Here is a 26,007-nt window from a genome sequence, read left to right as displayed (position 1 = left end):
TCTCTCTCTCTCTCTCTCTCTCTCTCTCTCTCTCTCTCTCTCTCTCTCTCTCTCTCTCTCTCTCTCTCTCTCTCTCCCCTTATCCATCAGATCCAAGATTAAATGGGCTTCATTGGCATTTTAAATGTAAAACCATTTTTAAAACATGAGATCAAAACTTCCTGAAAACAATAAAAATGTCTGCGGGTTAAAGTAAGACTATGATATAAGATTATGAGGTAATGGTCAGGATAGGGTTCAGCTAATCAAAGTATTTCCAAGGATGAAGTCATAGAATGACCTCTCTCTCATTCTCTCTCTCTCTCTCTCTCTCTCTCTCTCTCTCTCTCTCTCTCTCTCTCTCTCTCTCTCTCTCTCTCTCTCTCTCTCTCTCTCTCTCTCTCTCTCTTTGCAGGACACTTTTCTACACACTGGCTCCTCTGTTAGCTGCACAATTTTAACGAGGCATCCTGTTTAACATCTATCTGGGTCCTCGTCCAGAGCCATTGTTTGCCAAGACATTAACTGTGAAAAGAAATGTATGTATATATATATATATATATATATATATATATATATATATATACATATATATACGTATACAGGGAAAGAGAGAGAGAGACAGAGACAGAGAGAGAGAGAGAGAGAGAGAGAGAGAGTGGTAAATATAATCACGTACATAATCATGTGTATATATGGATATATTATATCCATATATGTGAAAATGAGTGTACATATAAATGCATACATATACAGTATGTATATATATATATATATATATACCTTTATATGTGTATATATATGTTTTTAATTCATTAATTTTTTCTCCTTCCCTCTTTCTTACTCTCTCTCACTCTGTATCTTTATTACAATTAGGGCATTTATCCAAAGCGACTTACAGTTAATATATTGACACACCGACGGCAGAGTCAACCATGCAAGACGACAGCCAGCTCGTCAGAAGCAGTTAGGGTTAAGTGTCTTGCACAGGGGTACATCACCACGAACTAGCAACCTTTACCGTTACAAGACAACTGCTCTACCTCCTGAGCTAAGCCGACCCAGTCTTTATCTGTTTTCCTTGTTTGCCTCCTCTTGAGTTTCCAAGAAACACACTCAGTGCTTGGCACCACATGTCCCAGACAGGCTGTTCATAAAGGAAAAGGACACAGAGTGATAGAGAGAGAGATAGAGAGAGAGAGAGAGAGAGAGAGAGAGAGAGAGAGAGAGAGAGAGAGAGAGAGAGAGAGAGAGAGAGAGAGAGAGAGAGAGAGAGAGAGAGAGAGAGAGAGAGAGAGAGAGAGAGAGAGAGAGAGAGAGACAGAGACAGAGAGAGCAGAGAGCCATTGGCAAAGAAAGACTGAGACAAGAGAGAGAAGTGCTAAATAGAAACAGTGAAGAAAGAAGCAGGCACGCCAAGACAGCCAGGCGGTAACCATGGTGACTCCCGGTGACATCACCGAGTCTTCGCCCACATCCACCACACCAGGGACCAGGAAAGTGAGTTAATGTGCACTTCCTCTGTCAAGGCAGTGCCCCCTGCATAGAAACACACACACACACACACACACACACACACACACACACACACACACACACACACACACACACACACACACACACACACACACACACACACACACACACACACACACACACACACACAAACATATACACACAAAGGCCTTCAATCTGGTAAAATATAAAGGCAGCCATAATTCTACCAAAGTATGTGGATAATCCAATGGACCACACAACAGACAGTGAATCATGCATAATCGAAGCTAGATAGAGAGGTGCATGTAAACATAATAACACATAAAGGATTGTGTACCTAAGGATGGGATAACATGAATGAGAGGATCTTTGGGATGCCATCTCAGAAGCCTTCAATCAAAAAAGGTCTGTGTATAAGCTTGTATCATATGACGAATTGCATATGTATGCTTATAATGAGGCAAAATACATTTTATTGTGGGCCCCAAAAACCAATGATTGAACCTTGAAATATCTGTTGTAGCAGCCTTTACGGTTTAACCGGCTTAAATTGATCCATAAGGAACTGGTATATATCACATTACTCAATGGCAGGGTGAAAATAGCAAATCGGGACATTTATATTTACGGCCTTTTCTCTGCAATGTCGAAGCTGTCAGTGCAGATGACCGACCTGTCATTGGCTTGCCGGTTGAATGTCCTTTTTGTGTGTCCAACCGCCCTGATCACAGCTTTGATCGTTGTGTTTGCGTCACGTTGACCTTTCGTCCTGAATTATGGTTTGAATGTGGCCGTGTCTGTCTACAGATGAGAAATGTGTAGCCTTCCCCAAACGGTATGCATCTGCCTAGCCATGTACCGCGACGGTAGAATGCTGTGATGCGGTGTTCGCTTTGATATTTCTTTACTCAAAGTCGAATGTGGATTAAAAGTCTGAAGAGGATGATTCAATCTCCTTGGCTAATAAGGCAGCATGGATTTTCATAAAGACAATGCAATACTTCGTATCCCCCCTTCTAATCACTAATGACTGTCTCAACAGTTTCAGCACACCCTTTTCTTCTGCATGGGCTTAAAAGTAAGTGTCCTCAAAGTAAAACTGATTGAGGACGTTGGTGTTAATATCTGCAGCGGGTGAACTTTGGCTTTCCTTCGATGAAAGTTCACCAGGACACTACACACGTTCGATGACGCCGCTGCAGCTGATCTCGTGTCGTTACAGAGAGACCGGCCTGTCCTTCAAGCGCATGGGTTGCCAGGCAGATTCCCCAGACCCCCGGGGGGCCAGGCTGTGGACCACGCGCTAGACAACGCGAGCGCCGACGACGCGTTTACGGCGTCGGCGTTTAACTGAATAAGCCCCGAGTGGCGGAGGTGACAACAGCGGTTCCGGCCGGTGGTCCGAAAGGCAGGTGGGAATCTCACACTCCCACGTTCCCCGGCTGTTCCTCACTTATCGCAGCACACCTGTCCTGTGCTCACACACCCCCCCCCCCCCCTCCTGTCCCCTAGGCCTGTTCAACCTCTCAATCATTGAGGTACGGCTTAGGATAAAAGTCCTATGTATATATATGTGTTTGTGTGAGTGTGTGTGTGTGTGCATCAGGCCTTTCTGTACCACCTCAAAATAGATTTTACTGTCACTTACATGTGTGTATGTCTGTGTGTGGCATGAGTCAGTGTGTATGGGAGGGCATGTGCCTGTGTGTGTGTGTGTGTGTGTGTGTGTGTGTGCGCGCGCATGCATGTATGTGTGTGTGTGTGTGTGTGTGTGTGTGTGTGTGTGTGTGTGTGTGTGTGTGTGTGTGTGTGTGTGTGTGTGTGTGTGTGTGACTTGATTCCGACCCGTTTCAATGGACTACCAGGGCCAACCCGATTCTGCATTATAGGTTAAGCCGATGGGGAATTCAAAATCTTCAACCTGAACTGTCGACCAGAGGGGTCAGTGTGCAGTTTAAAGTTGAAGCCTGTTAAAGTTGAAGCTTCCCTCTACAGCTCCATGTTTAATTCAGATGTCTTTCAAGCTCTAACGAGTTTGCATTTCTGTTTATTTCAAAAGGAAGACTCCCCCTCTGGCATCCAACGCTGTTGACCAACTATGATTCTGTTAAGAAGTTGCAATAGGCAGCCGCCATTAGAATGAAGCCAATTTTTTGCTATTAGTAAAGTTTGCTCGATGTAGACTTACGATACATTGTACATTTATTGGTATCAGCATCTTCCTTGCTAACCTGACTTTTCAATAGGATCTGTAATGCCACACATTGATTGATAACCTCCATGTCGAATGTGAGGATTTTGTCATTTGTAAAATAAGATGTATTATAAGATGTCTTCCACTACATCTGCACTGTTGACGAGGTAACCTGTGTCTCGACCTCATCCGGGGCAAAGCACACTTTGAAACACGACTATACACCATTTGTTGAAATTGTCATCACTTTGGATCCTCCATACACTAAGTCTGGACCACCCCAGAGCAGCCAGACTTCTATCGTGGGTCAGTGGGACCGTAGCCACCCCCCCCCCCCCCCCTTGAGAAGGCCATCTCCAATGGCCCGATGATGATGATGATTATGATTATGATTATAGACTCTGATGGGAGCAAGTTTAAGAGGTGGACCCTTCAAGCACAATGGAGAGAAGCTCAAAGGGTGCAGAAGAATGTCAGCCATCTCCAATTAGGAGAATGGGGGCCCAGAACCTTCCCTTTGAAAGGGGACCCGCGTGGCTGGGCCTTCAAAACAAGAGCGCGGTGTTCTTGTGTGGTTGGTCGGTTTTTCCCAGCAGATGTGACTTTATGGAACCACTTAGGGACTAGAAGTGAATATACATTATTACATAATTTAGCTTCATGCACAACGAGCGCGACAAACACATTCAATAACGGTACAGCTGCGACTTCTTACTTGCCCTCATTCTAAATCAAAGTTACAGAACACGCAACTGAACCAGGGCGCGGCTACTTGAACCACAACGGTCGCACAAAACATCCCCCACATTGTTGACAGAGAACTATATCCAGATCCCAGCGCAGCTCTCATGTGCCAGAGGAGGTTTAGGCGGTGGGTTCTCTGCTGCAGCCAGGCTAGCAGCAAGGGGTCATTGAGAGACAGATGTGTCATCCCCAAGCATCTCCGCTCTGCAGGGGGGGGGGAATGACAGACTGGAATGACACCAGCGGACATGTAACAAGACCAGAAGCTGACGGGGATGACAAGTATGTGACAGCCCAGCCGCCCGATGTTTCTATGTTGTGGAGTGAACCGGCCTCTAGTGCAGTTATGAAGGGCGATGTCTGGGGCTGAGAGCGAATCCGTGATACTGGATAATTCATGCTTTTCCATTTGTGATTCAGGTCATTGTTATCATGATGAATGTGGATACAATGTGGATTTATTGTGTTTTGAGTTACTAATATATTTTGAAATTTCATAATGATGGAATTTCACAATTATGATCTTTCAAGTTCAAATTCATATTATTGAATCGAAGATGCATTAGTCTACATATTGTCAACCTTATCTTTAAAAGCGGACATTATGCAATCCACAAGATTGTATTTCCATGTGTAGGCACAGAATTAGTATTTAGACTTGACTTTGGTTCGACAAGTTCAGAGATGACCCAGTCCTTATCGCAGCAACCAAAGTTTGATTCCTGCCCTTGCTCTTTTGCTGCATGTCTTCCCCACTATCACCCCTATCTTCCTCTCTTACCCACTCTTCAATAAAAAGGATAAAACCTTCAACAAAAAAAGGTCAGAGATGGCCCATGTCCAATAGAAGGAAGTTGAGACCAATTGCATTGGTGGATCTTAACCAAGTACACTAGCATGAAACTGAGCTGCTTTTATTTTTGTTTGGAAAGGTGTGACATCCACTCCACTGTATTTTGAAGCAACTATAATACAGTTGACTACATTATATCAATTTGGTCAACTCAGTCGTTACTTTTTACTTGAAAAACAACTGTTCAATTTAACGTATAGTGGTTAATAAGCAAAAGTGGTGTTTCTGAAAATGCACGGGAAAAATATATATTTTTAGCCAATTGCTGTGAATTAAGTTTGCTTCACTATAAATTCATAATATTATAAAACACGGAAACACAAATAACGCTGTGACCTGTTTTCTAATTTCGCCATAAAACGTTATGCAAAACAATTTTCCCTATTTATCAACAACTATAAACAGTCTTCTGATCGTTAGGCATGCAGGACGCCCTTAATCCAGCAATTGTCAGGTGGAGCCAACAATGAACCGGTGCGGCGCTGAGTGGTCCTCCGAGCACCGCTAAAGTGCTAACGGTTCAGTACTCGGTAGTGGCGGACTTAGCGAGGGCCGTCACATGATAGGCATTAATGGTGTTAGGCTGATGATTGTTACAGTAGCATTAGGTCATCGCTGGCTCCCACTCGCACTGCGAGTGAGCCACACTGTCTGTGAATGTACTTCGTAATGCTGTAAACGCACGCCAAGATGTGTAAATGTAAAGACGCCATGAGCACAGATCTGAAATATAACTCTTAACTGCTATTTGACAACTGTTTTTTATTATAGGCGGTAGGCCTAATGGTCTTTTAATAAGGTGTGGGATCTAATTGCAATACATGCAGCCAGACCATAACTATGAATATATTTATATATACATTGCGCATTTTGTAGGCCTACATGACTGAGTTAAATCTTTGTGCCTTCTAGAAGTATGCATACTTCCATGAAGTAGAATATTATAATAGAATATGTAATGTGTAACTATATTTATTGTACATAAATACAGAGTAAGACCGACAGACAGACAGACAGACAGACCGACAGACCGACAGACCGAGAGACCGACAGACCGACAGACAGACAGACAGACAGACAGACAGACAGACAGACACACACACGAATGGTTGGTCTCGTGGTTGGGGCTACACACACACACACACACACACACACACACACACACACACACACACACACACACACACACACACACACACACACACACACACACACACACGCACACACACACAAAGGGGCCAGCACGGTCAAAAGTAATTAACACAAAAACACTCCTGGCAACAAGGGCGGTTGGGATGCATGGCTCAGGCTATTTCAGGAGGAGGGAACGGAGTGTGTGTTTGTGTTTATTTTCTGGGTGTGAAAAGGAACACTGCATGGAATCTGACTGGGATATGACCGGATCGGAAGATCAACTACAGTATGTGTCTGCACCACAACATTGTGTACATTATGGGTTCTCTCCAGGCTGCCCAGGTGCCTGTTGTTCTGACCTATCGTCTACCATACCCAACTGAGATGAAGGGCGAGAGATCAACGCAACACTGCGTTTCTTCCACCTTCCTAGTTTTTTTTTCCCATACACTGTTGTTGGTTTTACACTACTTTGCTAGTTAGCCCAGGCGGCCATCCGTAACAACACAGTGAATGAATTTTGATATTTTGCTGGGGGGGGGGGGGGGGGGGGGGCGCGGGTCAAACCCCCTCACGACCAACCACGAGACCAACCATGTGGACACGACACACACACACACCTTTAGCCCCTTGTCCTTTGCATTTTTCGACACCTCCACTCTAATGGTATCCGCCACATGTGACTCCTTGTTATCCTGTTATCATGTGATGTTCCTGTATGTTTTTCTAAGGCAGTCTCCCCGAGCCAGCTCCCCTTCCGTAATGCTCTGACCTTCTCCTGCGGCCTCCCACTCTTACTGTCTCACCTCCCTCTCTCGCACACACACTGTCATTCAAGGGGCTCCAAAAATATGACCAGCAGCAAAGCCTTCGTGGAAGACTCCAGGCAGGGGTCAAGCAGGGACGTCATGGTGAGTCACTTGTAAGACGACCCATGCTGCAGGTGAAAGGAACGGTATGTCTTAGTGTGGGCACTTGACAACTACTCATTAAAAAGTACATAAAGTACTACAAGGGAGAATGGTAACCTTGTGTTCTGATTACTGGAGCTATTCTACCTTTGGCACCGAGTTTAGTTGTTACTCAGATAGACACGTGGAGATTTCATGGTCATGTTCGAAGAAAGCGTGGAGGGATTTAATTGATCCATCAGTGATTATTGCATTTCTTTTGCAAAAATGTATGTTTGTGCACTTAAACATAAACAATCTAAAATGTTTTATCTATATAATAGCTTGATCAAGATACATACAATTATTGATGCTACGGCACGGCAGCCAAGTTATTAGGCGTATAGTACTTTACCATTTGTAACCAGTTAACAGCTTGCCAAGTGGACGTGGAAATGTCTTTATTTTCTCTGAAAGAATAGTACTAAAACTAACAAAACATTCAAAACAAAGCCATAATCAGCGATTATGGCCAATCATAAGTAACAGGCTTATAGTCGATCTATGATCATTAATGAAACAACCAGGTATTCTGATATCTTCCACTGAGTATGGATGGAGAAGTATTTGGGAGAGCAAAAAAAAAAAAAAAAAAAGCAAAGCCTTTCCTGGCTAAATAGGGTTTAGATCAAACAACAAATAAACACAGATAAACAGCAAACTGACTAATTCAAGAGAGGCAGTGAATGAAGGGCACTACTGCTCTACTGCTCCCCTCACACTAGTCTCCAGTAGGCAGGGGATGAATAGTGCAGTGTTGGTATAATCTTGTTGGGCTGCCATGCAGACTACTACAACTACAGCCTTCATATAAACATGAGGCACATCTGTAGGTTTTTACCCTGGCTTATGCCACACGAAATTGCCTCATGTAAGCCTGTGTATTGGTAAAGTACATAATTTATATGCATTGTCTAACGTAATACGACACTGTTATCCTGATTAAACTGTTTTATGAACAGAAAAATAATCAGTAAGAATAGTATTAAACAGACACAGGTATTTAATATTCATATTCTGGGTTGATTAATCCAGTTTTGCTTAATCCACATTTTATCCGATAGGTATAAAGGACAGATTAATGGAGAAAACCATGTATCTATTTTAGAAAGCATTAATTCTTACTTAAGTTATTGTGGATGTTTTTCTAACATTATTCACCATACAATTGCATCAGTTGTTCAATAAGTGATACCTCTATCAAACTAATTTAAAACAAAAACATTTGCTGTTTACATTTTCCCAATCCTTTAAGACCAAATAACTTTTCTCTGTGCAGACGGAAGAAAATGTTGATACAATAGCGCCATCCTTTGGACAGACCCCATATAGGCCTATTTAATGAATCAATGTCATGGCACGTTGAAAAATGCATTAAAGGTTGAGAAGTATTACTTTTTGGAGATAATACCTATTATTTAAAAAAAACAAGTAAAGATCACAGATCACACAAATGCACCCTAAAGTAATTGCTCACCCAATATTGGATGAAGTAGGAATTAAGCTTAATCAATAGCTTTTGGAAATCAACAGAAGGATTGTTGTATCCAATCTATTGCTTAGGCGACTCCAACCTGATGGTCAGAAAATGGGTGTCTCCAAGAGTTGCTACTGATCCTATACCGCAAGTACGTGTGGTACATGTAAATCCCCGTTTTGATAGTATTTTGATAAAGTACGTCTGTTGTGGGTGAGGAAAAGAAGTCCAAATGGAACATTCTAAATGTGTCCGGATACTTTCCAGTGGCGGCGCCAGTTACGTTTCATCACCCATCCCCGCTCACAACACAACCACAATATTAATATAACAACCGTTGCTCAGCGATTTAAATAGAGCCAATATAATCTGATTCACACACACACACGCACACACACACACACACACACACACACACACACACACACACACACACACACACACACACACACACACACACACACACACACACACACACACACACACACACACACACACACACACACACACACACACGTTAATTGGGTTATGGTTCCCTGTCAATATTACTAAAGAATGACCTACGGCAGTTAAAGTCCTAACCGATTGCATATAAAGTGCTACAATTCACAATTTAAGCGGTTAAACAAAATCATCATAAAAGAGGGAACTATCTCCCAATGTTATCGAACTACATTAAGCCTCTTCCCCAAAGCCCTGGAGAAAAAGTAGGTGCAAATTATTTTCCTTATCTTCACGGCAGACACAATCTTCTGTAAATTCAGTGAGAAATAGATAACAGGTTTTTGTTCTTGAGGATCAGCAGTAGAAAGTACAGCAGGCATACGGCTGCAGGTTACAAAGCAAAGAGTTGGCTCACTTCTCAAAGAACATGAAAGTCGCCTTTGATCGACAGCGTTCACTGAACTGAATCAACTGAACCGCACGAGCAGTGACTGGTTCCATAAATGACGCCAACGATTCTCCTCATCCCGGTCACACCTGGGACCCAGTGCACTGTCCGTCGGGGGTGTGGCCGCGGGTCAAGCCACTGGGCCCGCCTCCTGGCGGCGTTCTGTCTGGCCGAGTCTCCCTGAGTTGCCGTACCAACGGAACGCCCCTCTGCCGCGGCCCTGGCTCGTCCCCCTCCCCCTCACTGCTGCCAGACCCGCACTCATACGACAGGCCTCCGTCCACAGATGCCCCGCCTCCTTCCCCCGCGGGCCCCTGGCTGAGCCCCAGCTGGGAGAGGGCCTCTTCCAGGGACGGTGACGACGCGGGCGAGGGAGGCCGGGCCACGTGGCCGCCGAGGATCGTGGGAGGTCTGAGCGGGAGGACGGAGGGCAGCGCCCCGACGCCGGAGGCAGACTGCGCCCGGCCCGGGGCACCGTCTGCGTCGGCGCCGTCCGCCGAGCTGATGCGCTCCGGTGCCGCCGTGGAGGGTACCACCGCCGCGGAGGTTACCACCGCCGCGGAGGGTACCACCGCCGCGGAGGGTACCACCGCCGCCGCTAAAGGCGGGCCGACGGCGGGGTCGGCGGCCGCGTCGACCTCGGGCTCCAGCCTCAGCCCAGCCACCCCTTTCTTCGGGACCCCCGCGGCGTCCCGCTTCATGCGGCGGCGCCGGGCGGGATGGTTCCGCCGGTACTGGACCATGTTCTCCAGGTCGGCCACGTACAGGGTGCCCGCGATCAGCATCTCGGCGCTGGTCAGGCCCTTGGCGGAGGCGTCCTCAAGCTCGCGGCTGGTGCGCTCGTCGTACTGCCACCAACCCCCGCTCCCCCCGTAGTACCAGGCGTGGTCCCCTCCGTCGCCCCCCCCCACCGCCGCCGCCCGCAACGCCTCCGGCGAGAGCAGCTTGGGCCTCTCCAGGAAGTCCTCAGGCACCTCCTGTCGACAGAGGGCACAGCGCTTGCTCTGCCACGAGGCGCCCTTCATGCACAGGAAGCAGAAGACGTGGCGGCACGGGAGGCACACGGGGTGCACGCAGCTCTGCAGGCAGATGGCACACTCTGGGATGGACGCCATCTTAGAGGGGGCCGGGGCGTTAGGCGGGAAGTCCACGTCGGCAGTCTGCCATTCTGAAAGAGGGCACGTCAGAGAGCGAGGTTTGTTCTGATTAAAAGGTCATTGGATGTATAATGTTTCTGTTAATGTAAATTAACAACTTTGTATCACAACATTAGTAGTGTTATACAGCTCTGTTAATACATAGCATGCTACTCAAAGCGCAGGTAACAGAATATGCAGTGGCTGGAAATATCTTTGACACTGTTTATGTTTGCATGTTTACAGGTTTACGGTTACTTGGGAGTGGGCAAATAATATGACGGAGGGGGGGGTTAATGTTATTTCCAGATGAAGTTCTATTAACATACTTGTTCGAACAAACCATTGCGAGGATATACATAGTACCAAGCCGTTTCCAAAACAAGGTAGTTTGACTAATGGGTTTTATATAACAGGCAACGGTATCCAAACGAGGCGGCTGAGGGTTTGTCTGAGGACTGCAAGAGTGGGGCGTAACGTGAAGAGAGGGCGTGACTTGTAGTCCGGCAGGCTGGAGATGGTTTATTTCGGCCCTTCTTCTGAAACGCCCACCCAACTAGCTCCAAGCTAGCGATAGTGTGTAAACATACACGTACCATTATAAACGACAGATACGAAATAGAAATTGTACTAGAGTGGACGTCAGGTTGGGTATAGGCCCAAACCCTTCTATATGTGACCGAGGCAGCCATCGTTAATGGTCGTTGGAGTCTGGTGTATACTGCGTAGCAAACTGGCTAAGCTAGTTAACTTTTTTTCTTAAAACAACGAACAACTCACCTGGCCTCCTGTCAAGTTTATAGATAGTTCCGTAAGAAAACGCACATGTTTTGTTATGCAGCCACGTTTAAGTCTATTGTACTGACTTGAAATAGTACAAATATAAAAAATGAACTGACGAAGTGCGTATGTCGCTTATTGCTTCCGTCTGGAACACACACCCCTAAAGTCCATACCGTGGTTCTCAGATAAATATAGAACAGATGTCTCGTCCGCGCTGCTGGCCAATGGAGTCCAACGTCCGCACTGGCGGCCATCTTGCCACAGTCAGCTGCTCAACCATAACATTGTGCTGGAGGTGGTACATGTACCATCTAAATAACCATAACTTGTTCAATTTTCAACCGATTTTCAAACGGTTTTCTTTATTATAAACGTCAGAGATGTATTATGCCAATACTTATGCATAATTGTTAGGTTCTAAAAAAAAATTGAATAATGTTCTAAAATAGGTACAAGATTTCCCTTTACAAATAAACATCAAGAAAGGCTGCATGTTGAAATCCCCACCCTGTACAGAGATGCATTTATGTAATTATAACCATGGGTTTTCATATGAAATTAACATTAAATAGAACAGGTAGGTGCAATAAATGCACACATGTTCAAGTTAAATCAATATATGGGCTACTAAAACGCTGAAACCCAGGCCAGCGTCAATCCTCTGATCCGATCCTCTTTCGTACAATGTACAAGACAAGCCCTCTAGCAGTTTGATGGGCTGCGATCGCCTGAAACTAGCTGATGGCTGGCGAATGACCCACTCTGCTGGCCTGGTGACAACCCTCACTGTGCCCTCTGATGGGATCACCAGGCATCCATTGTTTCTTAGACACAGCAGGTGGTAGCTCTGGTCCTTGATGCCAGATGCAGCGCCTGTCACCAGGCTGGCACGGCAGACAGCACAGGACAGCTTCTTCAGAGCCCGTCTTATTTACAAATCCTGAAATTTGGGTTGGTTTAATATTATAAATTATAATAATTAATAAGCATGGGGAAATTAAGGGGACATTTCTTTTTTTGGACTATCGTCAGATTGTTCTCCCACAGAGTTGACAGTTTGGCACCATCGGTTAAAAGGCAAGATCGACTTTCAGCCAGCCTTTACCTGAAATGTACACGAGAGCGTTGTCCTCAAGACCATCGAAGCTGACGGGAAGGTAGCTGTGGTCGTGTACTAGGGCAGGAATGTCAGCCAACGGGAATGGAAGACCTTCTTCTCCTGCTGCAGAGGATATATCTACAGGCTTATAGAGGTGTCCATGACCGCTGCTGGGGACTACCAACTCCACAGCAGGCCAACAGCTTTCTGAAGCCAGACCCATTTGAACTGGCCAGCATTAGGTTAGTTATTCCAGCCACCTTAAAAAAAACACAAGATATATGAGTATATTACAGATATTCAATATATGGCACGGATTAAAATGAACGACATCCCGCCGTCCCGGGGACGTAATTAATTGTGATCGGGAGGATCAATATTCCCTCTCGGGTCGACCTCGGGACGAAGAGAATTTTGTGGGCACTGACTAATTTTTCTGTTTAAGTTTAACACTGTCGGTGGAGAAGACTTCGGCCTATGTTACAAGGTATATGGAAAAATGACTGAGCTTCGTACAATCGGCTGGCGTGCTCCTGTTTGTGTTGTTCAGTGAGACGCAGAGACTGCTTGCAACAATGGCGACAGCCTTTTTAAACTGCCACGCCGGTTCGGTCACAGCTTGGCACGGCCGGCGATTTCACCGTCTTATCTCAAGTTTCCTGTGTAAAACCAAGGGGGTAAAATCCCCCGTACGTCACGGCGCAGGCTTTCTTGGTTCTCTGGAGAAGTCAGGGCTGCGCACGGAGTCTAGACTAGAAATGCGCGGATGGGTTGTAATGTCATCCATACCCGCTGCCTAATATCAATATCCACCCGAAGCAATGTTTTTTTTCAACAATTGATACCCGCACCCGCCCGATCATTGGTTGACGAGACGTCCCGATTTTGAGTGGCCTGAAAACAATCCAAGCATTTGCTGAAACTTTGGTGTCACTCAGTGTTGCGGCTCGTAACTAATAATTATGAAACCTACCGGATGCTCTGATGGAGTTAAAGAGAAGTTCCAAGTGGTCCCTTGGAACAGGACATATCGCTGTCCTTCAAGCAGCACAGGAACCATCGTCATCAACGTGTCAATGTTTATGACGATGCATGTACCTGCAACATATTGCGTGTCAGCTTCAGCATGTGGCAAGCGTCTATCATAACAAAAACATTGTCATGGGTTACTGGATGTGGGAAATGGGTCTTCAAGGGCTCACAGGGGTCTGCTTTTAGATCGCACCTAAGTTGGGTGCACATACTGATATTTGATGCACGACCATCCATCGTCATGCACACCAACCTCATCTGATGATGATGCAGCTCTTCTAATGCATGCTACTAACACTTTTTGTGATAATCTGGTGTGATGGACTTGGTCAAATAATATGCAATTGGAGCTTTCCAATAACCTTGAAGCCCAACCCACTTAAACACAAGAACCTCGGAAGCTATGTCAGTCTCATTCAGTCAATCCCCCATGTCCACATATCAAAACATTGTTTGTGTCTGATGATCATGTTAGATGTGTTTTTTGATGGACATGGCATCCAGCATCAGAGTGACACCTCCGTATTTGACCTCATCTTCCTGACGCCGTCTTTCCAACGTGTCCAACATAATTTTATTGTGACCAGGTCTGGCATCAAGAGAGCTCAGCCACCTTGTATAATTAAAAAGAAGATATTTAACCATGTAGCCATTTAGCCACTAACCCAAGCATCCCTATGGTGGACACACTAAATAATATTGTCTGTAGTGCTTAATGTAATTCAGTGTAAAATTAGACATCATGAAGAATACCTTTGCAATGAACTGGGATGTGGCAGGTGAATATGTAGAGTATCTCTCAGGTAGTGATATGCCTTTGGACCATGCAGATGGAGCGTAAGGGCAAAATCTCTCTGGGCCTCGGTGTACTCTACGCCCTGCCTCGACAGGAGATGAACCGGAAGATCTGAAATTCAATTAGAAAAAGTGATTCAGTAGGTCTCCTTTTAATAGTAACTAGGAAGTCAACAAAGAACATAAAATACACAAAATATTCGATGTGATATTTTTATTTTACCTGAGTAGCAGTCAAGCTTGTCTTTCAGCTCATCGTTGATGAGATTTTTCTCCTTCAGTTCCTCCAGAACAGCCTGCATGTTGTTCTTGGCCCGGTTTTCTCTCCTCAAGGCATTGCTCTTCTCCTGCTGCAGTTTCCTCACTCTCGCTGAGGCTTCTTCAAGTTTGGCCTTTATAGCCTTAGGGCAAGCAGGCAATGCATACAAGTGGTCAGTGGCCTGGCGCTTGTGGCTCAATCTGCTCTCTCCAGTGGCTCCCTGTAGTTTTGGCAAAATATATAGATATATAAATAATAGTAAAACGGAAATTAATAACTTACTTTTTCAACAATTCAATCTTCACTTTTGAATTCTGTGAGCCTGAATACATTTTTAGGTTCTCCAATTCTCCAATTTAAAACACAACAGCATACTTTTATGCTTCTCCACTTATAAGGCGTTTTGTGGCTCTGGACAAAAATATAAAAGGTTGCCTACCCCTGGGTGTAGTTTTAATGTTCACACGTGTTTATTCATTCCAGTGTATGAGTGACAGAGAAAGCCAGTGGTTTTCAAACTTTGAGTACCACCTCAAATAATATTGGGCTCTTAGACTACTAAAACCTGGGTACCATCAAGATAAAGTATTGCATGTAACAAGCCATATGATGCTCTAATTAGTTTGTGACATTCCACATGCAAATACTCACATCAGGGATCAAGTCCATTGCCAGGTTGTCTTCCGCTCTTTTAGAAGTGGTTGTGCTTCTTGTTGCTACCGACTAAAATAAACATAAGTAAAGAAGTTTTGAGTATCTAAAATGTGCTGTAATAAACCACATATTATATAACTTGCAGAAACAAAAACTAAAGTGTGACATTTAATCACATATTTATATTGATCCATCAATCGTATACACCTTAAATTATTGTTGGTCAATGATACACATACCCTTTGAAGACGAGCTGTAAAGTTGAAAAGGGTTGGCACAACACCATCTTTAAGCCGGACCGTCTGCCCCAGCCTGTCAAAGTCCTCACTCCTGAAGTGGTCACTGCAGAGCAGAGTCCTGTCAGAGGCAGCAAAACCGTCCCTTCTTAGGGCAAGTTCCCACTTAATCCTCCTCTCTTTGGATTTGGGAAACCTTTAAAGTGAGAAAGGTACCCAGCTATATTAATTATTGTCAACATTTTCAAGATTAACCACACTGAAAACAATAAAAAAAGGTGACCAGATTTTCATTCAGTGATTTAGTTAACCAACATATTCTAAAAAGCCTTGTGTCAACAACACTCTAGCAATATTATTATGTAATACTAGCCCCGCTGTTCCTGTGAAACAGGACCTCTATTGTATATACTTCCACTAAGTAACTAACGATTATCCTAAAAATAAAGTCATAATAATGAAATATCCTACAGGTGAAAGGTGATCCCAAGGGTTCTCGTTTCGAGAGTTCGTCGATTAGTGCATCCGTAGGCCGCACAAAAGTCTGGCATCTTCACTTGTCAGCAATTTCCTGTAGAATTCATAATGCAAGATGTTTTTAACAAACGAACCCGATTGGAAAGCATGTGCAACTTCAGTTTAATCATGTTCAACTTAAATTATATTGAAAACAAAGAGCAATTCTGCCTCTCCCATCGATGTAAAATGACTGGGTAGCTAGTAGCCTAGCCGTGATACACAACTAAGCTGCACTATTAAGTCGTTTTTCGAAGAGAAAGCTGCAATTTCAACATGTTCAAGCATCCAGAATTATAACCACGTTAATAACGTTTGTAAGAAACTAAACAGTTTGTAAATCCGTCAAGATTTCAGCGAGATAAGAGTATTAGCGTTTATGCAGATCACCGACTTACCTCAGGTACAGATTCAACCAGGAAGCTTGACTGTGGCAAGATGGCCGCCTGTGATGACAGACGCCGCCGCAAGGTGCTGCTTGCTTCACACCGCTACGGTGTGAAAGCAGCTTACATCGAGTGCTCTATATATCTATGGTTTAGCGTACCTGGATGTATGGGAAGAATTAAAATAAACCCATACTGCAGTCTGATACATATAACCGTCCACAAAAAGGTATCCGAAGGCACCATGTGAGGTGACCACACTGATTTCATTGAGTAGAAAAAGCTCATCCTCCAAATCTGGCCCTCTCCATCCAATAAATAAATGCCTAGACTCAGCAGACGTTTCATAGCTACCAGTATAATAATTATAATACATTTAATTTAGAGGCGCCTTTCAAGACACCCAAGGTCACCTTACAGAGCATATAGTCATCATAAATCGTTTTAAAAAAAACAAGACATTGTGGAAATAAAATAAAATAAACATAAAAAATAAATAAAACAAAAACAAGACAAAGTATAGTCTGCTTATATTATTTGGTATAATTTTGGATAGAGGAGCATTTGTGTGCTGTATGATGATAGGAGGAGTAGGCTATTAAGTAGCCTATGTTCCAGTTGTAACTTTTATTTTTTTAATATATTCACCAGATGCTTTGTACCAATCAGACCAATGCATTTGATGTTGTTCATTTGAAGAATAACATACTGAGAATGTTGGAAATACTCCACACATCACATGCACATGAAGTAGCCCTACTCATCCGACAAGTGGGTGATAGACCTGCCTAGTAGTGTCCCGAGGCACTGCTCACTATTGATTTACCAACCCAAAACCATACCATAACATAGCTTTAGTATTTTGACACATGATACCTAGGGGTATGGAGATGAATGCGGGGCATCTAAAGAAGTCATGGAGATGTGGTCCTAAGAATCATGGGAACTTTGGCTGGAAAATACCTTCTATTGGGCCTAGGAAGCAATGTATCTACAAGGAAGGACTTTGAAAGAAAATGGGCAACGTGAATTAAAATAAGAAAAGCAATACTTAATTAAAGATAATATTGCAATAGTTTATTTATAGTGGTTAAAATGGGACAGAAGGGTGTGGTCTCAATCTTTTGGATGAGGAGGCACATTCCCTATAAGATTGACTTTTGGACAGCTTTGAGGGATCAGCTCTGAAATTCAAATATCACTTTTATCTCCCAAACAAATCCCATTAGATACAGCTAGGATACTTTGAGACGGAATGAAACATATTTAATCTGTTTTATTTGCATGATGTTTAACTTGAAGGCCCTATGTGCCACGAGGCATTTGGAGGACAGGTAACAGGATGTTTAACTTGATAGGGCATGTACAAATATTTGGGCTATGTACTTGTCGCGCCAGTAGTGCATTCTCGCAACACGTTATTTGGTGTCAGACCGTCTGGACAGCTGTTTTCACATCTGCCATGGAACAGGAAGAGGCCGGAACGACAGCGTGTGCAGAAATGTCTGCTGAAGCAGTGGTCACAGTCCTCCAGACACCCTGACACGGACACATTGTTTAGATTCAAACCGTCCCAGTCGGAGAAATGTTGTTGGTTGGTAAAACAACATGCAGTCATCAAATAGTAACCTCTAACATCAAGTAAAATGTAGTCAAGAGGACATGTTACACGTATGTATACAACTTACTTAAGCAGGTGTGTGTGGGTGGTGAGCGCACCCCATAGTATGTACGAGGACAAGAAGACAGGCATAGCCCCCTTTGCCTCATCCCATCCAGCTGAATGTAGAGGAAGAGGCGGGGCTTACACAGCAAACAGCCGTTATTGGTTGAGCAGGTGACACAAGCGGCCTGACAAGGTCTAGTCACCACCAAGTTATCTGTCACTGGAGGAAAGAAAGCAGATTGAGTGAAGTGTTTTTGTGTGTGATTCTTTCTTTGGGTTAAACGAATTCCGTGAGCTGCAAGGTAATACTTTTAAATTGCATAAAAGAGACAACGCATCAGCTCGAGTGCATCCTGATATTCAGCATATAATTAACTTGTTATTGTATTTTATATTCACTTTTTATGAGGTAAATGCAACCCCTTCAAATATGGAAAATGTTTGTTATTGTTCATAACGATGAGTTACTGTGAGTGTGCAACCCTAGAATATCTGGACAATTTGTCAGCTGAATGTCAAAATACCACAGCATATGCACAGTACTTTTATATCATATAAAACATTACACCTTTTTTATTCAAAATACTTACATTGGTGGTCAACATCGTTTTCACCGTTGCTTTTGGCAAATTCCATGAAGTTGAACATTAAAATGTTCAGCAGTAGCCCTAGTCCCATTTCCCTCCTTGTACCTTTCACACCAAAACTAAGACGGAGGCGTTTGAAAGGGTTGCAGGGAGTTTCCTGTGATTCACATGAACACCAATTTCATAGTCTCTTATCTTGTTTTTACCTTGTTTTTTTTTCTGGATATTGTAAATGATCAATTTAGAACGTAAACTATGAATGATCACCAGTGTGACCAGTGTACCACTATAGAATCCATCTACTTGACAAAATGATTGGCCAAAAATACGACAAAGCGCTACGTGTTTAATCTTTAACCTTGAGTTAATTCTGAGCACTGCATACTTTTCTTTTGGGCTGTTTTCAGCAAGAGGGATCGAGTTTTGATTACTTTTCAATTAATCAACAAACTGTTTTGGGAACCTAGCAGAGATACTGACTAATGTTCCCAAAACATGAAAACCCCTCAGGTTCCCCACTCATGCAACGCATAGGACAACAGGGATAGTTTAATCGGATGTTAAGTAGCGCAGTAATATATCAAAGAAAGGCTGCATTTCCAAAAAAATATTAATGCCTTAAAGTATGCAGTCACTTACATTTTTGTAAGACATAAAAAACAGAGCGGCGAGTGTCTGCCCTGTGTCTTCTTGACAATTTCCTGGCTGCCTGATCTTGAGCTGACTGACTGAGTTCGATATCAGGAGTCAAGTTCACAACAGTCACTCCTACCGTACAAAACAACTTTATTCATCAGTTCAAGGCTCACGAGTCAGTTCATGAGTCCTTCACAGTGTTCAAATGCAAGGCTATGACCATCGCCAAGCACTGCGTTCACTTCATCCTCTTGATTTTTTCAATAACATCTATGAACAGAAGGGAAACAAAATCAAGGTCAGAGGGTTTTTCAACAGACACTGTTACACATGTATATTGTATGGAGGACATATAAGACGATACAATATGATGTCCACAGCAATCGGGAGACAAATAAGTGTTGAAATGCTAACAAAGGATGGCCACTCATCGCAAGAGGACGCAACATCCTTTTAGTCCTTGCTTGCAGCGGGTCACCCACGCCCTACCTTGGAGATTGCCGGTAGATGGTGAGCTCTTATAGTTAGAGATTTATCCTCAAAAGCTTTGGTTCTTGCTTCCACTGCAAGCTTATTCAAAAAAAGAAGGAATCCAAGTTCGACCTAGGGAAAGAATGATTCGGTTATAACGTTAGCTTCATTAGGTTCTTCACTATAACTCACTAGTAGGATATATATAAAGCACTGAATGTACGTTTTTAACAACTCTTTATAGACTCACCATTGCTTCCGCCGCTGGCCTCAATTTAATATTAGACGTTGTTTTTGATTTGATCTCGGCCTTCAATTTCGACCTAGGTCCCTTCTTCATTTTGGCAACTCACTATTCTGAGAACAACAGACTACCAAAAACGATAGTTGGCTTGTTTTGTTTATTATGAATCGCCCGCGTCGTGCAAATCCGGCGCACAATATGACGTCAGCGCGTGACTACGGAAGTTTCCTCTACGGCTGCGCGGGGCCATCATGTGGTCAACATTCATGAACATATTTTAGGACTTTCTGTATTTTATCATTACCGCCAAATCTAGCCGTATTCACAGTAACGTTGGAATACAAAATATTGAAAAAATGGATACTCATAATATTTGAGTCTATAAGCGAGCAGAGGGATAAGAGTTTTAATAAACCTACGCGTCTTCTACCAGGTCATAACACCAAGCCTCCAAAACATGGCAGCTTCCTTGAGCACCGCTGAAAGCATGAATCTTTTGCAATTTCTGAAACTAGTTGGACAACTAAAAGTAAGACTGACGACAGAGCTTGTGCATTAAAATACATAGTTCGAATTGTAGCGTGCTACATTTAAGCGCTTTGAGTGTGAGAAAAGCGCTATATAAATTGAATCTATTATTATTATTTAAATATTGAAAAATGGGTCCTTGAGAATAGTTTATTTCAGATCAAATGTCAACGTGAAGGGAGATGGGATGCCACACATCTGAAGTCAAGACTTTATACTAGTCATCATAATGGCTTTAAAAAGACCAACACGAGCTTTGACGTTGGTTCACAGTGGCCAATGGACCCCATATGCGTCTTTATCTCACCAACTGCTGTGTTGTTACATCTCCCCAATGTCTTGTTTGCGTCATTATAGAGAGTCCCACGCACCGGCTGGGTGTACAGGAAGGTAAAGCAGCCCGAGAGCGTCTCCGACCACATGTACAGGATGTCTATAATGGCGATGACCATCACAGACCCCAAAGTCAATAAGGAAAGGTGAGTCGGGTTTTTACTATCACAAACACTCATCGAGAGGTCAAGGGCAAAACAAATAACCTCTCTGATATGAAATGATCATCTCTCCTCTATGTCTGTCCTCAGGTGCATGAAGATCGCACTGGTTCACGATATGGCAGAGAGCATTGTGGGAGATATTGCTCCAATGGATAAGGTCAGCAAGGAAGAGAAGCATAGAAGAGAAAAGGTGACCTGCTCCTCTCATGGCATTGATCGATAATTATTGGAGCCTGGGAAGCTCCTTTCCTTTCATATATTTTTGACACTTTATTTGCCTTGCTCTGTCCCTTCTGTACAATTATGCATCTTCCCCATATTAATAGTCATAATTCCTCATACCATCGCAGGAAGCAATGACAACTTTAACAGATTTGCTGCAAGGGGTTCTGAAAAATGAGATTTATGCACTCTGGGAGGCAAGTGTGTTTCAACTAAACTCCATCTACTGTACTTTGATGCGTTCTCTTGAAATGTATTATACATCCTTGGAAACCACACAAACCACAGAGTACTGTGGTACTAGGGTCTTGTACCACAGTGCTCTGCTCTTTTTGGGGTATCCCTAATAACAATTTGATAAATGACAAACACGTTTGTCTAGTAACTGGAAAAACATGTTGGACCAGAAGAGATTCATGGTTCAGTGAGCCATGAATCAATGTTCTGTTGGACCAGTCCTTGTGCATTTCTTGATACTAACAAATTACCCATGACATACACTCAACATCAATGGGAAGATTCCATGAAAACAACTGCAAAAATCTGTACAAGTTTTGATACAACCTTTGCAATAATTTTAATGGAATCTTCCCATTGATGTTCAGTGTACTTCCTAGACAATTTGTTAGCGCCAACACCGATGGACATGTGACTTCATCTGCTGTATTCCTGTAATGCACCCGGGCCACCCAGGAGTACGAGTCACAGAGCAGCCCGGAAGCAAGGCTGGTCAAAGACTTTGACCTTGCAGAGATGATCCTCCAGGCCCAAGAGTATGAAGAACTGGAGGAAACCCCCGGAAGACTGCAGGAGTTCTTTGACTCGACGGAAGGTATGCATCTCCATCCCTACAGTAGGCAGGACAATATCGACCCTAGGGACACCACCAGGGGTGTGTCCACTCAGATGAATGGATAGACGGACTGTACCAAAAGTTTGATGGTCCATTCTACATCTGATTGCACCGTCCCACTTCTGAAAAGGATTTCAATCAATATTACCCCCGTTGGTTAAACAGGGACCCTTAACACTTTTAGGCTTGGATATGCACTGATATGGTCTGAAAGTACCATAGCCTCACGCATCCCTCTCCTCATGTGTACAACTGTTGTTCTGCCTTCCTCCCACCGTCTCTCGTGATGCCGTCGTCAGGTCGTTTTCGCCACCCCGATGTGATTCAGCTGGTCGACTGTCTCAAGGAAGAGCGAAGAGGTCACATGAGCAAGGCTGCCGAACCTCCGACACATACGTCCTGACTGGGAACACGGACCACCGGACACACTGCCCTGAGGTGGAGGACCTCCGAAGACCGGAAGACGCCAGATTTGCATTAAGCAGAACACCGAATTGTTTACATCGTTGATAAATGCAAATGGTTTCCATGGTTGCTGCTAGTTTTTTTTTTTTTTTTTTTTCTTTACCCTGACCTCCTGTTTAAACTATTTGTGTCGGGTCACATGTTTAACTTCATTATGTGAGCATTAGCTACCCAGTGTTCCACTATATGGTCATATGACTCGTGGTCCTGTGACGCTTTAGAGGGGCTTCGGGATTCTGGATTCTATACTATAAGAAAATGTAGGGAAAAAAGGAAATCATTGGTCAGCATGGCCATTTCTGTCACAAATTGCTAGATGTGGCTCTATTACATAAAATCTGACAGACATTTCAAAACTGCTGTTTGATGTAACCTTTGGTAAGAGTATTTCAAATATATTTTGTAGTACAATCAATATGCATTTTGATATACATTCACACATTTCCAGACTAAAACTGAGACATTATGGTTTATTCATAAATGCAGTTTATTTAAAATATAGTATAGTTGAAATAATTGAGTAACAATAAAAACCGGAAACAGTAACATTTCGTTTCAATGCCATGTATTTGGATATGCCAACATTGCAAGGTTTTAGTAAAAAGCTTTGGTAAAAGTTTAACGCTTTTTTTTTTTTTTTTCAAGGCTCATTCAACATGAGATAATGCAATCATGACGTTCACAAAAGCCTCTTTCATGCCATAATTTCCAACATGGCAAACTTTTTAAATGTTTATCATTCACTCAGCACAAATTATGGTCATTGGTGAAATTGAACACAAATTAAAGTGATAAGAAAAAATGGAAAAAACCAAAGAGGTCAATAATTATATAACTAAATGTAGTTCATGTTTAGGTTCTTCAGAAACTTGTGGAGACAACAATTACCACATTTTTTCACATTAAGTTGCATTGTCTTCTCAAGATGGACTCTAAAGGGTTGTGTTTAAGGGATTGTCACTGGTTAAGGAAACAACCAGAACTATTGAAAGGAGCATAACTAATCAGGGTGCAGTAGCTGGGTAGATTTGTGTCTCTATATGTGAGAGAGACCAGGGCAATCACAATTAAAGTTGGAATGAACAGTTTTCCGAGTATTCGGTTGAGTTTGAGTCACCCATATCTGATTTGAAGTGTTAGTTCTAGTAGTAATATATTTGACATTTTCAATAATATATGAATTAAATTAGTAGACTTGGATGAAAACATGTATCAGTGCAATAATATCCAGCATTCAAGTAATGACAAGTCAACAACAACGCAGAAACATTCTCTCCTCTTTTCCATAAAATCCAAACATTGGTCACTTGAAAATCATTAAACAAATGATATAATGCACACCCCCTCCACCTGGTTTTGGTGTCAAATTAATTCTAGAGTGTGTGCATCGATATGCATTAAGATTTCATCCTGCACTTCATGTACTGTACTGTATGTGCGGTCAAATCTATGTGACAACATGTCAATGATAGACAATAGAGTGTAGAGTGCGTTTGCTTAGCTCTTCCCATTAGCAAGGATTAAGGAGAGTAGGAAACTAATCTTTGGGATGTGCTTGAGGCGGTAACTATCTCGTCTAGGATATGATTTAGTGGGGCATCACAATGCAGTAATGGATTCACGTCAATGTCGTTTTTTTGTACCTGGAACCAGGTGCTGACTGCAGCCAAAGTGTAAAGTATGGAGATCATTTGAGTCAATCTCCCTGGTTGGGTCCCTCCTTCTGCGTTGGACGCGGCCCTAGCAGGGCCTCTCCGAGGAGTCTGTCAGGGGGGGGCTGGGCCGCTCCTGTGAGCTGGCCTGCGCTGCGGAGGAGAGTACCTCCTCGAAGCTCCCCCCGGGCTCGGGCCCCCCCACCTTGGTCTGGACGAAGAGGATAAACCAGGGGGAGATAGGGTACAGGGTCACATAAGGCCGGCTGTTAGAACGCAAATCTAGGGCCGGTCGAGCTTAGTGTCTGTGTTTAGGCCGTAGCTTCTGGTCGGAGAAGAGAAAACGATGCTATCACGTAGACGAAGAAGAAGGTATGAATAATTGCCTTCAGCAAACTGTTTTGATAGCATTCTCTTCTCACAAACACACAAAATGTCCTACCTTAATGGTTGTCACTGTACTTTCAACTTTTTCCTCAAAAGACTTGAAGCTGGGTGAGTTTCTGTAAACGACAGAGGGGAAGAAAATAGGGCAAAGTGAATGGAGACAATATGACCTGGGACGTTGAACTCCTCATTCTTGATTTCAGTATAACAACACATTTTTGTTGCATATCAAACATTGTAAATTCATTTGTGACTAATCAATGCAATGTGGTATTGCACCTGGTCACCATTTAAGACTTTATACATAAATTGCATTCAAAGTTTTTCGTGAGAAAAGAAAGAAACGTGATTGTGGTGCTAACGCTGTCCTTTAGTCTTTAACAAACAGTCAGACATTACCTCATGGTGGGCATGCTCATGGAGTGTCGGATTGAGTAGCTGTCCCACGAGAGCATGGTTAGAGAGGAGTTAATGATTAGCACACAAACGTGCAAACACACAAACACTAACCCGTCTGCACCACCACCACACTACACTGTACCTACTCACATCACTGTACGACACACACACATACACAAACAGGGAAAAAAATATAGTACAGTAAAGTAAGTAATGCTTTTATCTGGGGAAATGGTATCTACGGGTGTCTGCCCACATTCCAAATGGCTCTCGATCGATACCTGGCTCGCGACTACACTCGCTTTCTATTTCCCAGATTACCAGAGCTGTCTGGGACCTTGAGGCTAAGTCTACTGGCAGGAACCAGGTCCTATTATTGCATTGCAGAAAAGAAAAGTAAAACGATCCTCTCTCCACTTCAAGACAAGGGGCTACCCAGCAACTGGCTGCATCCAATCCAGGTTGCAGCCAGTTCTGTCCTCTGACCTTCCTTAAGCACTTTGAGTCTGCCTTGTGTATGAAAAGTGCTATATAAATAAAGTTGCCTTGCCTTCCTTCACAATGTCATCTCTGTAAAACAACTCATTTGAAAAGGTGCAATATATTTTGGTTTGTCTCTATATCAAGGATTCACACATCAGAGATGTTTGCGATGGATTGAGGTACTTTGAAGGTCAAACCCTGCACACTGTGGCAAACTCTGGCAAAGGGCTCATGATACCAGGATTTTTTTAATCTATATATATATATATATATATATATATATATATATGTTTATGATTCT

At 43.3% G+C, this 26,007-nt stretch overlaps 3 protein-coding genes and 1 long non-coding RNA gene across 17 annotated transcripts in view; 1 reads left to right on the top strand and 3 right to left on the bottom strand.

Annotated features, from left to right (window-relative positions):
• Nucleotides 1-7,735: 7,735 nt before the first annotated feature.
• Nucleotides 7,736-16,981, bottom strand: LOC115534667 (E3 ubiquitin-protein ligase rnf146). 7 transcript variants are annotated; one of them, XM_030345809.1, is made up of 9 exons: nt 16,629-16,981; nt 16,186-16,285; nt 15,718-15,820; nt 15,476-15,547; nt 14,789-14,966; nt 14,524-14,677; nt 13,712-13,836; nt 12,745-12,998; nt 7,736-10,888 (listed from the first exon to the last, which is right to left on the bottom strand). In XM_030345809.1, the coding sequence occupies exons 8-9, from the start codon at nt 12,959-12,961 to the stop codon at nt 9,804-9,806; spliced, it is 1,302 nt and encodes a 433-aa protein (XP_030201669.1). In that variant the 5' UTR covers nt 12,962-12,998; nt 13,712-13,836; nt 14,524-14,677; nt 14,789-14,966; nt 15,476-15,547; nt 15,718-15,820; nt 16,186-16,285; nt 16,629-16,981; the 3' UTR covers nt 7,736-9,803. The 7 variants fall into 7 exon arrangements, with proteins under 7 accessions (XP_030201669.1, XP_030201668.1, XP_030201667.1 ...); XM_030345808.1 differs by having other exon boundaries at nt 14,789-15,044; nt 16,629-16,978; XM_030345807.1 differs by having other exon boundaries at nt 15,718-15,910; nt 16,629-16,977.
• A 1,345-nt stretch (nt 16,982-18,326) lies between these two features.
• On the bottom strand, nt 18,327-20,410 carry LOC115534671 (uncharacterized). Its single transcript, XR_003974349.1, has 4 exons — nt 20,227-20,410; nt 19,995-20,108; nt 18,873-19,775; nt 18,327-18,502 (listed from the first exon to the last, which is right to left on the bottom strand). It is a non-coding gene; the product is annotated as an uncharacterized LOC115534671 (long non-coding RNA).
• A 35-nt stretch (nt 20,411-20,445) lies between these two features.
• hddc2 (HD domain containing 2) lies at nt 20,446-23,873 on the top strand. Of its 2 annotated transcripts, XM_030345821.1 has the most exons (6): nt 20,446-20,749; nt 21,106-21,227; nt 21,333-21,435; nt 21,596-21,664; nt 22,161-22,299; nt 22,620-23,873. In XM_030345821.1, exons 1-6 carry the CDS (start codon nt 20,678-20,680, stop codon nt 22,721-22,723), a joined length of 609 nt encoding a protein of 202 aa, XP_030201681.1. In that variant the 5' UTR covers nt 20,446-20,677; the 3' UTR covers nt 22,724-23,873. The 2 variants fall into 2 exon arrangements, with proteins under 2 accessions (XP_030201681.1, XP_030201682.1); XM_030345822.1 differs by lacking the exon at nt 21,596-21,664 and having other exon boundaries at nt 20,448-20,749.
• The window catches only part of tpd52l1 (tpd52 like 1), a 12,808-nt gene continuing 9,663 nt past the window's right edge, over nt 22,863-26,007 (bottom strand). For 5 of the 7 annotated variants that reach the window (XM_030345819.1, XM_030345813.1, XM_030345814.1 and 2 more), the window contains 3 exons: nt 25,224-25,262; nt 24,880-24,940; nt 22,863-24,648 (listed from right to left, as the gene is read on the bottom strand). In XM_030345819.1, coding sequence (XP_030201679.1) covers nt 24,526-24,648; nt 24,880-24,940; nt 25,224-25,262 — 223 coding nt within the window. In that variant the 3' untranslated portion in view covers nt 22,863-24,525. The remainder of the gene's footprint in view (nt 24,649-24,879; nt 24,941-25,223; nt 25,263-26,007) is intronic. The other 2 variants (XM_030345820.1, XM_030345816.1) reach the window with 1 other exon arrangement.

This window comes from Gadus morhua, chromosome 21, assembly GCF_902167405.1.
Source record: "Gadus morhua chromosome 21, gadMor3.0, whole genome shotgun sequence".
Classification (NCBI taxonomy): domain Eukaryota; kingdom Metazoa; phylum Chordata; class Actinopteri; order Gadiformes; family Gadidae; genus Gadus; species Gadus morhua.
This window is presented reverse-complemented; position numbering and strand designations above follow the sequence as displayed.